This window comes from Rhamphochromis longiceps, linkage group LG15 (genome assembly GCF_057381845.1).
Source record: "Rhamphochromis longiceps isolate RC_006_pf linkage group LG15, R_longiceps_female_GT1.1, whole genome shotgun sequence".
Lineage (NCBI taxonomy): Eukaryota > Metazoa > Chordata > Actinopteri > Cichliformes > Cichlidae > Rhamphochromis > Rhamphochromis longiceps.
Window position 1 is genome coordinate 22,079,728 of NC_140571.1, and position 13,199 is coordinate 22,092,926.

Here is a 13,199-nt window from a genome sequence, read left to right on the forward strand (position 1 = left end):
TATGTTCAGTGTTCTCTTGGACAGCTTTTTTCATCTCGGAGATGGCTATGGAGTTGTCACTCACCATTTTTTCAAGAGTATCCGATCTCGAGTTAATCAACATGGTAAGTGATGAGAGCTGGGAGAGAACCGTAGATGTCTCCGTATCCGCAATTTTTCTTAGCTTACCAGCGGGAGAGGCGCATGGAGTGATAGGGAGAGGGGGAAACTCTTCTTCCATCCGTGAATACTGAAGCGGTTCGGAAACTGCCTCCAAATAGTCGTGCATGGAGTCGATGAGAGTATTTTTAGTGTCGGCGGGCATCTCAGTGGCGAGAGAAGACTGAGCAGCTTGGCTAACATTAGCAAGCTTGCTAACGGAGCCGCTGTTAGCATGCAACTTCTTAGAATCGGTCTTTCTCGGTTTGTTCATTTTGGTTCACAAATAGATACCAAAATGAGAAGTAAAGGATGACTATTGCGTAGGCGTAAATAAAGTCTCTGTTCACTGTGTGTAATATATATTTTAAAAAGGCCAGGTTCGCAGAGCTCAGCGATACGTGACTGCTCAGAGCGCCATCTTGGGGGTCTCTCCATCACTGGGTGTCGTAAAAGGGGCTACACATCGATAGTAGAAACATTGATCGGCAACCCTCTGATAGGTCGGCGAAAATGTCGAAGGAGAGCGCTCGGTATTTTTCGGCAGCAGAGCAAGAACTCTTGAGTGAGGGATTTCAGGAGTTTCAGAGTTTATTTAAAACGCAAGGGAACACTGCAAAGGCTGCAAAAGCAAGGAGAGAGGGCTGGCAGAAAGTTGCTGACAAATTAAACACGTAAGTAATTTAATAATAACAATAATAATGGAGTGGATTTATATAGCGCTTTCCAAGGCACCCAAAGCGCATGACAATGCCACTATTCAGTCACTCTCACATTCACACACTGGTGGAGGCAGCTACGGTTGTAGCCACAGCTGCCCTGGGGCAGACTGACAGAAGCCAGGCTGCCATATCGCGCCATCGGCCCCTCTGGCCAACACCAGTAGGCGGTAGGGTAGCCTTGTATTTATCCTGTGCGCTCTCTTCTGTTTACATGATCATATGTCAGACACAGTGCCAGCTAAAGCAGTCAAATTTGACCTAGCAGCAGCTGGACTTGGAGAGAAACGGATTTCATTCCAAGGTGATGCTACATGTCATTTGTTAATATTTCAAGATTCAGTTTAACTACATTTTTACTCTTATATGTACCATTTTTGTAGTAATGTACAGCAAGTAATGTGTTTTACAGGAAGGGATGATGACCCAGAAGTGGTCAAGGCAATGATTGAGGATACCTTCCCTCAGCTGAAAGACACAGGAGGGTTTGAACTGCTGAGAATCTCGGGTACAACACGAAGCCGTAACCTGTGCACAATCCCAAGCCCAGACACTGGATATACAGTGCGATATCTCCGCAGTCCGTTGAGTGGAATTGGACAAGCTTTGATCTATATAAGGCCACTGCAGAAAAGTATTGATTTGGAAGACATGAGTAATGACTAGGGTCACAATATGTTATTTGCATGTATTAATAAACTAGTTCAAATGGCTAGCTAAGCTCAACTATGTGTCAAATCACTTTAGCTGTCAGCTGGTTAGAAACATGACTGCATATGAGTAATAATGGTTCTGAATGTGTATGTAAGCAATTGTTAGAAAAGGTTTAGAAGGAGATATGTCATTTTGTGTTTACAATTTGTTTCTGCTTCTCATGTTGGCAAATGCGATTGCAGAACTGTCAAAATATTTTTTATCACAGTATGCACCAAATGTATATTAAATATATTTTTTATCTCCATATTCTCTGTAGAGCCTGACAACCCTCCAGCAACAAGGACCCCCCACAAAATGCCTGAATTGTGACATTAACATTCCTTTAAATAAAATGAAAAACCACATCACTAAATGCACAAGGTAAGGAACATCTTTGATTTTCTATATATTTTAGTATATAGTGTGGAAACTAAGTAAGTCCACTTTATATATATTGGTGATGGATGCTGAAATCTCTGCCAATCCCTCTCACAGTTCATTGAGTGGTGCTGAACCTCAGTCTGTTACTGAAAGTCAGGCTAGGCAGACTCGTAGTACAACAGCAAGGTCAGAGGTCCCATCCTGTAGCAACAGTGATGCCTGGAATCTGTCCTGCGGGGTAGAGGAACCAGATAGTATCATCTTGGAATCCACCATAACCTCAGCAAGAGCAGAGCAATCATCAAGTGATATGGTGGTAGTGCAGGAAGATGCATCTCATCAAGATGAGGAAAAGTCACTTCTAGGGGAAAAACCAGGTAGTGACAGGAATTAAGTTAGGAAGATACCAGACAAATGGCAAAAAATACATATATTTTATTTCTTTTGATTCATGTGATCCATACAAATGTGTACCTTTCAGAGTGGAAATGTGAACAAGATGCAACCAGAGCAGCCTGGCTCTACAAGTCCGAGTTACTTTCAAAGTATGAGACCAGAAAGGCAGTAGTCCTGCAAATGGACTTGCGGGAAAGTATTGTGGATCAACAGAGATCACTTATCTCCCTCTACAAAGCTCCAAAGGTAGAGTGGGCGGGCCCTGTCAGCTGCAAACTGGAAGGTATTTTTTCTGTATTGTGAAAACATTAGAAATCCAGTGACTGACTAATCCGAAACTTCACAAGTTCTTTTCTTCTTCTTCCTTTTAGGGGATGTTGCTGTTGGAGAAGGGGTGAAGAGATTCTTCTTCTCAAAGGCAGTTTCTCTAGTACAGTCTGGTTTGCATTTGAATTTTGGTATGTATGAAACTAGACTGGGCACATGTATAGTGGATTAAATAAGAGAATATTTCATCATGTAAAGAAAATGTATTTGTTATGTAAATGAGTTAATTGTGTTAAAATTACTGCCTGGATTTCTCATACTCACCATAACCTAGCTGTACTCTTTTCAGGGAACACAGATCTTACAAGACTGTTTGACGGTGAGCCAAAACACTTGACTCCGTCCACTTCTCAGACCTTGCTTGAGAGTGACATGTTTTTGGTGGCAGGTAAGAAAGTTATGTACAGAAATAAGAGGAATAGTAATTTAAAATAATACATGTGCAGCACTAAAGGAAAAAGCATTACTTGTGTTACATTATCCTAACTGTAACCGTAAAGATGAAAACTAGATTGAATACAGTTACAAAACTGTTTGTCTTTACCCCCATGCAATGTTAGGCTAAGTGAATTTATTATGTTTTATTTTTATTATTTATTATTAGGAAGAATAATGGGACATTCATTCATTCATGGTGGACCGTGTGTGTCTGGTATAAGTCCTGCAATCATCCATGTCCTTTTTGGTGGCTCACCTGAAACAGCTACAGTTCAGATTGAGGATTGCCCTGATATTGATATCCGCAGCACTATTCAGCTGGTTTGCATTTTTGTACCATTATTTTAAAGAATTACTATTTCACTAAATATTAAATTTAGAGACAAGATTGAATAGCCATCAGTACCTACTACTGACTAATTTTTTTCCCCCTCTGTCCTAGCTTGATGGCACTGCTGAATTAACAGAACTGGAACGAAGAAATGTTCTCGAGCTAGCCCTGGCTTGGGACCTGCCAGGTGTCACACAAACCAATAGAAAGTGGCTGTATGAACGTCTGCTATTCCACGCTGTGAGTACGGACTTACTCTCCCCAATAAATGTAAATTTTAAATAGAAAAGCAAATCAAACCTTTGGATGTGAATAAGTACATTTTTCATATACATTAAAAAAATCTCTTTGGAGGCCATTTGAAATGCTTTATCAGTACAGTGGATGTTCTTTAAGTATTTAACATTTAAAGTGTGTTTTACTTTACGGACTCACACTTCAGTTTTGGTTTGGTCTCACTGTTGTAGGTCATAACACGAACAAGCCGTCAAGTCAAGCAGCTGAGGAAAGGGCTTAAGCGCTTATGGCCGCTTCTGACAGCAAGATCAGACATGCCACAGAAGATGAAGATGAGGAGGAAGAGGAATGCTCTCTTGAGGATAAATGCAGAGTGGCAGGCTACCTTCGGTCCTTCATTGAAAATGGTAAGTCTGCTGCGATAGGTATTTTGCTATTGGTTTTCTCTGATTATACTTTGGTAAATTACATACAGTCCAGTGATCTCGGGTCATTAACAAAGTACACTATAGTATAATTTTGTTTTCTTATTTGCTCCATACTGCCTCCATGCAATACATAAAAAACAGAGTGGTGGCATTATCAGTTGCATTATAATTGTATGCAACTACTTTTAGCTTTGTTACCATAAAAATATCTATGACAGCTACAACAGCAATTTGAGTGGGGCAAAAATGTCTTGTGCTCTTTATGTAATTGTTCATCTTTTAAGGTATTTCTCCATAAAAGACTCAAAATAATGAATATAGGATGTCATTATAGCTCAAAACAATGTTCCATTGCAGCGTCTTGTGCACAACGAAAAGCCCTCATCAAGTTTTGGACAGGATGGGAAGTCTTGCCGAGAGAAATGACTGTGGAAGTGGTCAACAGCAGTCTTCCACCTGTTTTGAAGTACTACGTCTTCCTGCACACTACTGTACCTATGAGTCATTTCTAATGGACATTCAGGTGTGTCTCAACTCTACTGACTCAGGTTTTAGTCTGATTTAGGATTGATTCCATAACCACATGGTAAGATTAGACCATTTTTCTTTCTTGCATCACTTTACTGTATTCAGTGTTCAAAGAAACGGACAATCTAGTGAGTTCTAGTTCCTTTAATACACTTGACAGTGTAAAATACACAGTACAGGTGAGCATTTATTGCTTTTTGTCAGTTTATATTAAAAAGAGTTTAGAAAACAAAATCAGTTCACTGTACATTATAAATTACACAGTATGTTTATTTTATTCTCGCTACTGGAAAATTTATTTGCATTAAGATTTTATACTACTGTACCGTGTGCATTGTATTAAATCTGCTCAGAGTTGACATGTACTGTACATCCAAGAAATGAATATCAAATCACTTATTTTATTGTCACTTATTTTTATTATTATTAAAGTGACAGCTGTGTAAAACAAATCCTGTTTTATAGCCCCTCACTGTTTTGTTGAAAATGAAATTGGTTATGCTGTTTTGAGTCAGTATTAGCTACAAAGCCATAGATGTAGAAACTTAAAAAAGGGGTGTGAACATATTGCACCTGCTTACTTTGAAGAGTTAAGGTGTGGTATCAAACATAAGTTTGAGTGACTGAACAGTTTCACAGTAGGCATCCAAAGCTTGACTGAGTGAAACGTTGCTGTTTGGTAGCACAGCAAGCTCTCGTTCACTCAGTGCACGTGGGAGCTGAATCTCAGGAATGGTGATCTCATTTGATGGGCGGTGATTATGTGGTCCTGTCCAGTCCACACCATAATCCTCATCAACCTGAAAGACCATGCACATGTTTTAAATCTAAACTGAAGAGGTGTTTCCTGCAGCTGTTCCTAGATGGACTTATTGAGTCTGTCAGGGCCTATTCGAGTTTTTTAGGCATAATTATTCATTCACCCATTCTAGGTCAGGATTGGTTCTCTTCAGGTATAACAAATTTAACTTTGTTTAAAGTATTGCCATCTATACCTGACAGATGGAATAAAAGGAGAGAATGGCTTGAGAGACATTTTCACTTACAGGAGAAATATTTGGTACACCAACTCGAACAGTAGAACTCATCTCAACTACAGATAGTAGAGTTTTACATAGAAGAACAAATACGGATCAAATAGTCATGTACCTGTGACAAATCTTGTCCCTCCTTTCTGTGCAGCAACCAGAGTTGCAGAGGTGAATGGTTGTTTGCTGTTCTGAGTCCGTGCTGATTCCATGCTTCCTGGAATGACTGAAGATGATGCTGAATGTGATGCAAAAAGCATCTGTGCAGTGCAAACAAGTCAATTTCTTCACCAGGGTTGAGCAGTCCTTGAATCTCCAGCTGGGTGAAGATTGTGTAGAAAAGGTCAAGGACGTTTTCATATACATCCCTCCACAGGCGCTCAATGCTATAAGACACAGTGAAAACCAGTCAATTATGCTCAGAAACCATTTGTTTTATTACAATTGCATGTGTAAAAAAAAAAAAAGTAAGACAGACAATCAATTTACTTGTCCTTACCGCTGGTTGTGAACACTTCTGCCTGTAATGTGAGAGTTCCTGTTCTCCCCCATTGTCTGCACCATGAAATGTGCAACCTTCACATTTTCCCCTCCTTTGTCTGACCTGGAAAAAAAGTAGAGAAGTTTTGATCCGAGTCAGTGAGAGTAACAATCTGAATATAACTACTGTCCAATACAGAGTTTTTTGACATACTGTATTTGTTAAACACCTCTTACCGGACTCTTGATGGTATGCCATATTGTCTGATTGCTGACAAGAAACCATCAAAAACTGTTGTAGCTTTGTTGTTGGTGGCAGCTTTAAGGTAGACAATTAACCTAGAAAAACCATCTATCCCACCATGGACAACAAATCTCCATCTGACAAGGCAGAATTAAAAAAAACAAAACAAGAAAAAACATTGTCATGTCCCCAGTTACATACAAGCAAGACCAATATTTCAGTTCCATATAAAGTGACAACATGTTATAACAGGAATGTAAAAGAAATAATAGAAGGGAAACTTAAACACTTTACAGAAAGATCTGTAGTGCAAGGAATCACATGCATAATGTAAAGCCTCAGACATGACTATAGCAAATCCTGTAAATGGCCTTATATGACAGCATTTAAGATGACATTTACAAACTCAAGGCTTCATTTTACAATTTTATACATACATTCTGTTACTTCAATGGAATAGGGAAAAGGTGATGCAAGTACTGACCGAATTAGTTTATGATTTCCATCGATATGCCAAAGGTGATTTGGTGCTGGTACACTGTACTGACGACGCCTTGCAGTCTGAATAGATAACCGTCGCATCATGACCCCTTCTGGATTGACTCGTCTCATTGACTCGTTAATCAGTCGAAATCCTGATTAACAAACAGATCATGTCTTAGTACTACCAACTACAAAAAGACTGTATTGTAAACACTGTAATGCTTATGAGACAGATCTTCATTGCTTCAGGTAAGTATCCAGGTGCTGTACAGATTTACTAGGGAGAGAGAATCATGTACAAACTGGTTCAAACAGGAACATAACTGCATAACAGTGATGCGAACATGCCTAGTCATTTTTGATGCCTACATTATAATATCACATCATGGCTACACTGACACATGCTTTCTGGGCCAGAAACTGGTGTTTGTATATTCAAACAATATCAGCTTACTTTGAATGTGTATGCCTCTGGATCGTAGATGTCCCATCATCATTCTGCAGCCGGCATTTGGGTGATGACGCTGAATGTCCAGCACTTTTGCATCCAAGTCCTCATTCCCAATAGAAGAATACCTATCAGATTTTCTGCACATAATTTTTTTTTTTTAGTATAACAGCAAGTCTCAACAAAACGTTTTCCTGAAAGAACCAAGGACGTAAATGTATTCTTGTTTTTGCTTTACCGAAGACACCAGAGAAAGTATGATATTTAAAACGCTGCTGAAATAGACAAAACCATTTCAATAAACTTGCTATTTAACATCAACTTTGTTATGTGTTATCAGAGAACAATTAGCTGCAAACAGCAATGAAACATTCAACTATGTACTATTTAAAGCACTAATGACCCTGCTGTCTACCAAGATGTGATAAGTAAGTAGACTGTGGAAAGCTGGTGGGTCTACTCTGTGTAAAAGGTTCCTACAGGCTCCACTGCCCCCAGTCTCCGAGTTAACACACTCTAACAGCTAACACTGCGCCGGCTAAACGTGTCTCAACAACGAGATGGCGCCGATAGCTTTAGCCGTAGCTGCCCCGCTTATTTTAGACATTCACAATAAAAAAGTAAGCGATAATATTTCAATATCAAACGTCATAATTAAGGTCAACATCTAAATAATGCTGTGTACAGACTCACACAGGTGTTAAATTACAGCATAAACTTACCTTAGACCTTCCTCCGTCATTCTCCTCCTAATTGTGCTCGGAGACACAGAAAACATATCGGCAATTACCCCGATGGTTATCCCGGACAGCACGAAAGTCCCGAGTGCTGCAGCCGGGATTTCAAGACGTGGACGACCAACATTTGAAGACTGTTCTTCCTCGGCGTATTCCAAACGAACACGGTGCTGAATCGATCTTAAACTTTCGATTCTTAAACAATGCTGTCATCGATGCTAACATCTTGAAGAGCAATTATCATCCCAAGCATTTCAGAAACATCATCTAAACGACTCAAAACAGTATCTACAGGTAAATGATCCCTCTCTATCTGATCTGCTAAAATGAGCAGAATTGACTGAAGTTCACACCAGTCCGCCATCCTCCGTGACTTTTGACCTAGCACGTTTTTGCTACCTGTAGCAGCCGTCCGCGGAGCAGGTATCCAGGAAAACTAGTCGATAGTAAACGATCAGCCAATAGGCGCAAAGGTCAAGCCCACTCACACTGATTGACAGACAAAGTCATTCTGCTGAAAAGTCACATTATGAAATAAATAGGCCATTGGGAAAAACGGGATTTTGAAATAAAGACTGACTTTGAAAAAAGGACTTTTTGGATTAAAAACGGCTGGGAATAAATAAAATGCCTCAGGAATAATCTCTGTTATTGTGAAAAATAATGATCATGAAATAATATTTCACAATAATAAGTAAATTTATATAGCAGAATGCAATATATTTCACAATAATGACCTTTTTTTCAAAATGTGTTCAATTATTTCACAATATCATTCTCACATTACATATCTGTGTCTTATTTATTCACATAGTTATTTATTTCATCATGACTTATTTATTTATTTAATTTTGAACACTTTGGAGTTCCATATGTAACACGTACGTAATCCAATTCCACAACACGATGTGATGGGGGAATCAGCTGTGTTTTGCTGCCCATTTTATTTCGAATCTGGCGCGAACCGGTGAACCAGTTCCCGAATCAGTCACGTGGTACGGACTGCCCGCGAGGCCTCGAACGTCACTGCATACGTAATCAACGCAAGCCTCGATTCGCGCTTCAGAAAAACGCCCCCGCGATTACCCGACGCGCGATTCGAAGCTTCGACACACAGGACACATCACTACTTTTAACCGAACATAGCAGCCGTTTTAGCTCGGTTAGTTAGCTTTTTTGCTAACTTTAATAGAGACACTTGGAGAGCTTGCGCAAGACGCCTTAGCGAATCATCTCAATTGTAAAGTTCCGTTAACATCTCACCATGGGATCCAGAGTGTCCAGATTACTCAGCAGATTACTCAGAGAAGAGGAAATTGAGGACATTGAAGAAATTAAGAAGGAAACTGGCTTTTCCCACAGGAAGATCACTCGCCTGTACAGACGTTTCACCAGCCTGGATAAAGGGGGAAACGGCACCCTCAGTCGAGATGATTTCCATAGAATCCCCGAGTTGGCCATCAACCCTCTGGGAGATATAATCACCAACGGATTCTTTCCTGAGGGAGAGGACCAGGTAAATTTCCGGGGCTTCGTGCGGACCCTGGCTCACTTCAGACCAATCGACCAAGACAACGAGAAGAACAAGAACCCCTCAGCTACAGAGCCCCTGAACAGCAGAACAAACAAGCTGCTTTTTGCTTTCCGTCTATATGACCTGGACAGAGATGGCAAGATCTCCCGAGATGAGCTCCTGCAGGTCTTGCGGATGATTGTTGGAGTCAACGTTTCAGATGAAGAACTCGGCAGCATTGCTGATAGGACCATCCAGGAGGCTGACACAAACGGAGATGGCTACATTTCCTTCAATGAGTTTATTAAGGTCATGGAAAAGGTGGATGTGGAACAGATGATGAGCAGCTGGTTCCTGCGATAAAGTTTCATTATTGTTATCATTTTTTTTTTTGTAATTTGTTTGTGATAAAGTTGTATGAAAGAGTTAGGATAGAAAGTGTTACACAAGTTATTTGAATGTTGCTATTTAAACTATTTTGTACATTTTGTAAAGCATCTCGTACCTCTGCTTTATTGCTGTTGATGCCAAAGAAACACATCAATACATACATCTACATTCAATGCTGGCATTTACAACTTTTAAGGTGATTTTAGACCTTGTGATTATTATATTTTTAATGTTTTTCCTCCCTCAGTTAAAAAAAATGCTGTTGCTATTTAAGCCCTTGTAAATACGACATTTGACATTTTTGTAATTTTCAATTAATGCAGATTAAGGCAAGGCAAGGCAAGTTTATTTGTATAGCACAATTCAACAACAAGGTGATTCAAAGTGCTTTACAGAGACATTAGAAACAAGAACAAATAAAAAGCATGATTTAAAATTGAATAAAACAAGCAAATAAACTAACTAACTAATTAACAAACAAACAAAACAGTATATAAAATCAAAACAGATAAAATCAGAACAGTAGATAAAATCAGTAGTTAAATGTAAGTTTTGAAATTTAAGCTTAAAGTGTGGATTTGGTGCTTTATTCAAATGCAGCTGAGAACAGGTGAGTCTTCAACCTGGATTTAAATAAACTGAGTGTTTCAGCTGATCTGAGGCTTTCTGGGAGTTTGTTCCAGATATAAGGAGCATAAAAGCTGAATGCAGCTTCTCCGTGTCTGGTTCTGACTCTGGGAACTGATAAAAGACCGGATCCAGATGACCTGAGGGATCTGGATGGTTCATACTGGGTCAGGAGGTCATTGATGTATTTTGGTCCTAAACCATTCAGAGCTTTATAGGCCAGCATCAGAACTTTAAAGTCTATCCTCTGACGGACAGGCAGCCAGTGTAAGGACCTCAGAGCTGGACTGATGTGGTCCACTTTTTTGGTCTTAAATAAAATTAGCTTAAATCGAATCTGAATCATGCTTTCAGCTCTGACCTTTGGTTTCAGTGTTAATATATTTGTAATGCATTTTACCATGGTGTTGCTTTTTTGCAATCAAATTGATTTATTTATACTTTTTAACACTGCTTACCGGTATTTATAAAAAAAAGATTGTTTTTTTTTTTAAAAAACAAAACAAAAAAACAAAACAACAGCCAGTTAAATTTAAGTAAATGGTTATAGATTAAACTGTGAAAGTAAATTCATGATCCTCTTTTTTCCTGCATTGGCTTTTTATCCACCTGTGGCATTTTTCTATAATATTGAAATTGGACAAAAATCAAAAGAAAATAAATAAATTAAGATTCTTCTCTTTTAACCTTTTGCGCAGCCTGGTGTTTAAATTTATTCTTGAGTTCCAGTGATTTCATTTCTAACGGACGAGAAACAGCAAGGTATGTGGCAGCAAGAAGAGCGTATATGTGACCGTGCGTATGTGAAACGACAACAGCAAAAGTAGGTCAGTGCATTGGCCAGCCAGAAAACACAGGCGTGGTGACCGAGGGAAGGGTGAGGAGGGGGAGGACGCTGCTGTGTGAAATGAGCGGGTAAGTGGATGAGTGTAGCTGCTGGAGAAATGCTAGCTGGGCTGTTACATCACCTATCGGCCTTATAGATTTACACATACAGTACATGGAGAACTTTCACTCCTACACGCCCCACTTAAACTTATACTGACCTAAAGTCAAATCTATACTTTAAACTTTATCTCAGGTTTCTAATTACAAACATCATTTGTTTACATGTATTTTACGACATAATTTCACGAGCTCAGACGTTTATAACCTCCATCCATCCATTCGCTTCTGCTTATCCTTTTCAGGGTCACGGGGGGCGCTGGAGCCTATCCCAGCTGTCATAGGGCGAGAGGCGGGGTACACCCTGGACAGGTCGCCAGTCTGTCGCAGGGCCAACACACAGAGACAGACAACCATTCGCACTCACATTCACACCTAGTGGCAATTTGGATTATCCAATTAACCTATCCCCACAAGCTGCATGTCTTTGGATGGTGGGAGGAAGCCGGAGTACCCGGAGGGAACCCACGCAAACACGGGGAGAACATGCAAACTCCACACAGAAAGACCCCGGCCTGATCGTGGAATTGAACTCAGGACCTTCTTGCTGTGCGGCAACAGTGCTAACCACCGCGCCACCGTGCTGGTTTATAACCTTACTGATAAAAAAAGCTAGGTTGATATGGTTGATAATTGTTTTTATTACTCATCTTTTGGCTGATCATGAACCAATAAAGATTCACAGTATCTCCGGCTCTATCCGTGTAATGTTTGTCAGTAAAAAAAAAAAAAAAAAAGGCATGCAGCCGGTCTTACCTTTGCCCTGATGTGTCGCATGGCGAGCCCTTCCTCTTGCGTAACTCTGGCGTGGCAGGGTCCAGAGGGCTTTCCCCTACTGCACTCATTTTCAGCTTTAACTGACCTGTGGGGGTGGGAAACACATGGTAAAAAGAAGTGTCAGGAACAAAATGAGAGCAGCCATTAATGTAAATCCCACAGCTTTTCCCCCCCTAGATCCATTCCTACAAACCAGTGCAGATAAAAGAGCACAGGAAAGCCACAGATTTTGTAAAGACTTTGGACAACTATTTCTTTAAATTCCTACTGTCAGGCAGAGCTAACCACACATGCACAAAATCCAAGGCCACACTGAATCTCCTCGGTCAGACAAGACCGACTCTGCTGTTTTGTTTTTCCTTGTAAAACAAATTCCCAATTAAAACAAAAGTCAATAACACTATCAAACACTACTGTAATAATCCAAATAATCACATGGCGCTATGATTGTGTGTATTTCTGTCAACACCATCATCAATCAACATGATCACCAATTTAACTACACAAGTTTACCCCTTTTACACAGGTGCATCTTCTTTAATATTTGTCCTGACCAGTCCTTTTTAAAAATCACCTTCACCTGCAGTTTTCTACCAACCTCTGAATATAGTTCAAGAAGAGTATTTTGTGCTGAGAACATTTTAATTCACTATTAATGCTGAGTGGCTAATATTAGGCTAACCTACATGTTTCAACTGATAAGCCATGTATGAGGTTGACAAATGAGTTACATGTCACTCTCATCCTTTAGTCTTCCAAATGATCCCGACACCCTGCCCTACATATGTAGTCTTGAATTATTATCTACAACAGTGTGGACCAACCAGTAAACAATAATGAGAGTCTATGACTGACTGAGAGTTGTTCCAGGTGACAAATTTAGCAACAATTATTCAGATTTGTGAGCA

The 13,199-nt window shown here is 39.8% G+C and overlaps 1 protein-coding gene and 2 pseudogenes across 3 annotated transcripts; 2 read left to right on the plus strand and 1 right to left on the minus strand.

The window, feature by feature from the left end:
* Position 1: 1 nt before the first annotated feature.
* LOC146652632 (uncharacterized) lies at positions 2-4,660 on the plus strand (annotated as a pseudogene). Its single transcript, XR_014907512.1, has 12 exons — positions 2-104; positions 1,087-1,161; positions 1,270-1,508; positions 1,831-1,934; positions 2,049-2,311; positions 2,416-2,613; positions 2,702-2,788; positions 2,947-3,045; positions 3,262-3,416; positions 3,538-3,666; positions 3,894-4,070; positions 4,449-4,660. The product of XR_014907512.1 is annotated as an uncharacterized LOC146652632 (transcript).
* Positions 3,511-12,380, minus strand: LOC146652633 (uncharacterized). Of its 2 annotated transcripts, none has more exons than XM_085381378.1 (7): positions 12,271-12,380; positions 7,309-7,442; positions 6,856-7,006; positions 6,365-6,508; positions 6,147-6,251; positions 5,769-6,033; positions 3,511-5,419 (listed from the first exon to the last, which is right to left on the minus strand). In XM_085381378.1, the coding sequence occupies exons 1-7, from the start codon at positions 12,357-12,359 to the stop codon at positions 5,210-5,212; spliced, it is 1,098 nt and encodes a 365-aa protein (XP_085237504.1). In that variant the 5' UTR covers positions 12,360-12,380; the 3' UTR covers positions 3,511-5,209. The 2 variants fall into 2 exon arrangements, with proteins under 2 accessions (XP_085237504.1, XP_085237505.1); XM_085381379.1 differs by lacking the exon at positions 12,271-12,380 and adding an exon at positions 8,025-9,851.
* LOC146652634 (calcineurin B homologous protein 1 pseudogene) lies at positions 9,304-11,359 on the plus strand (annotated as a pseudogene).
* Positions 12,381-13,199: the final 819 nt, after the last annotated feature.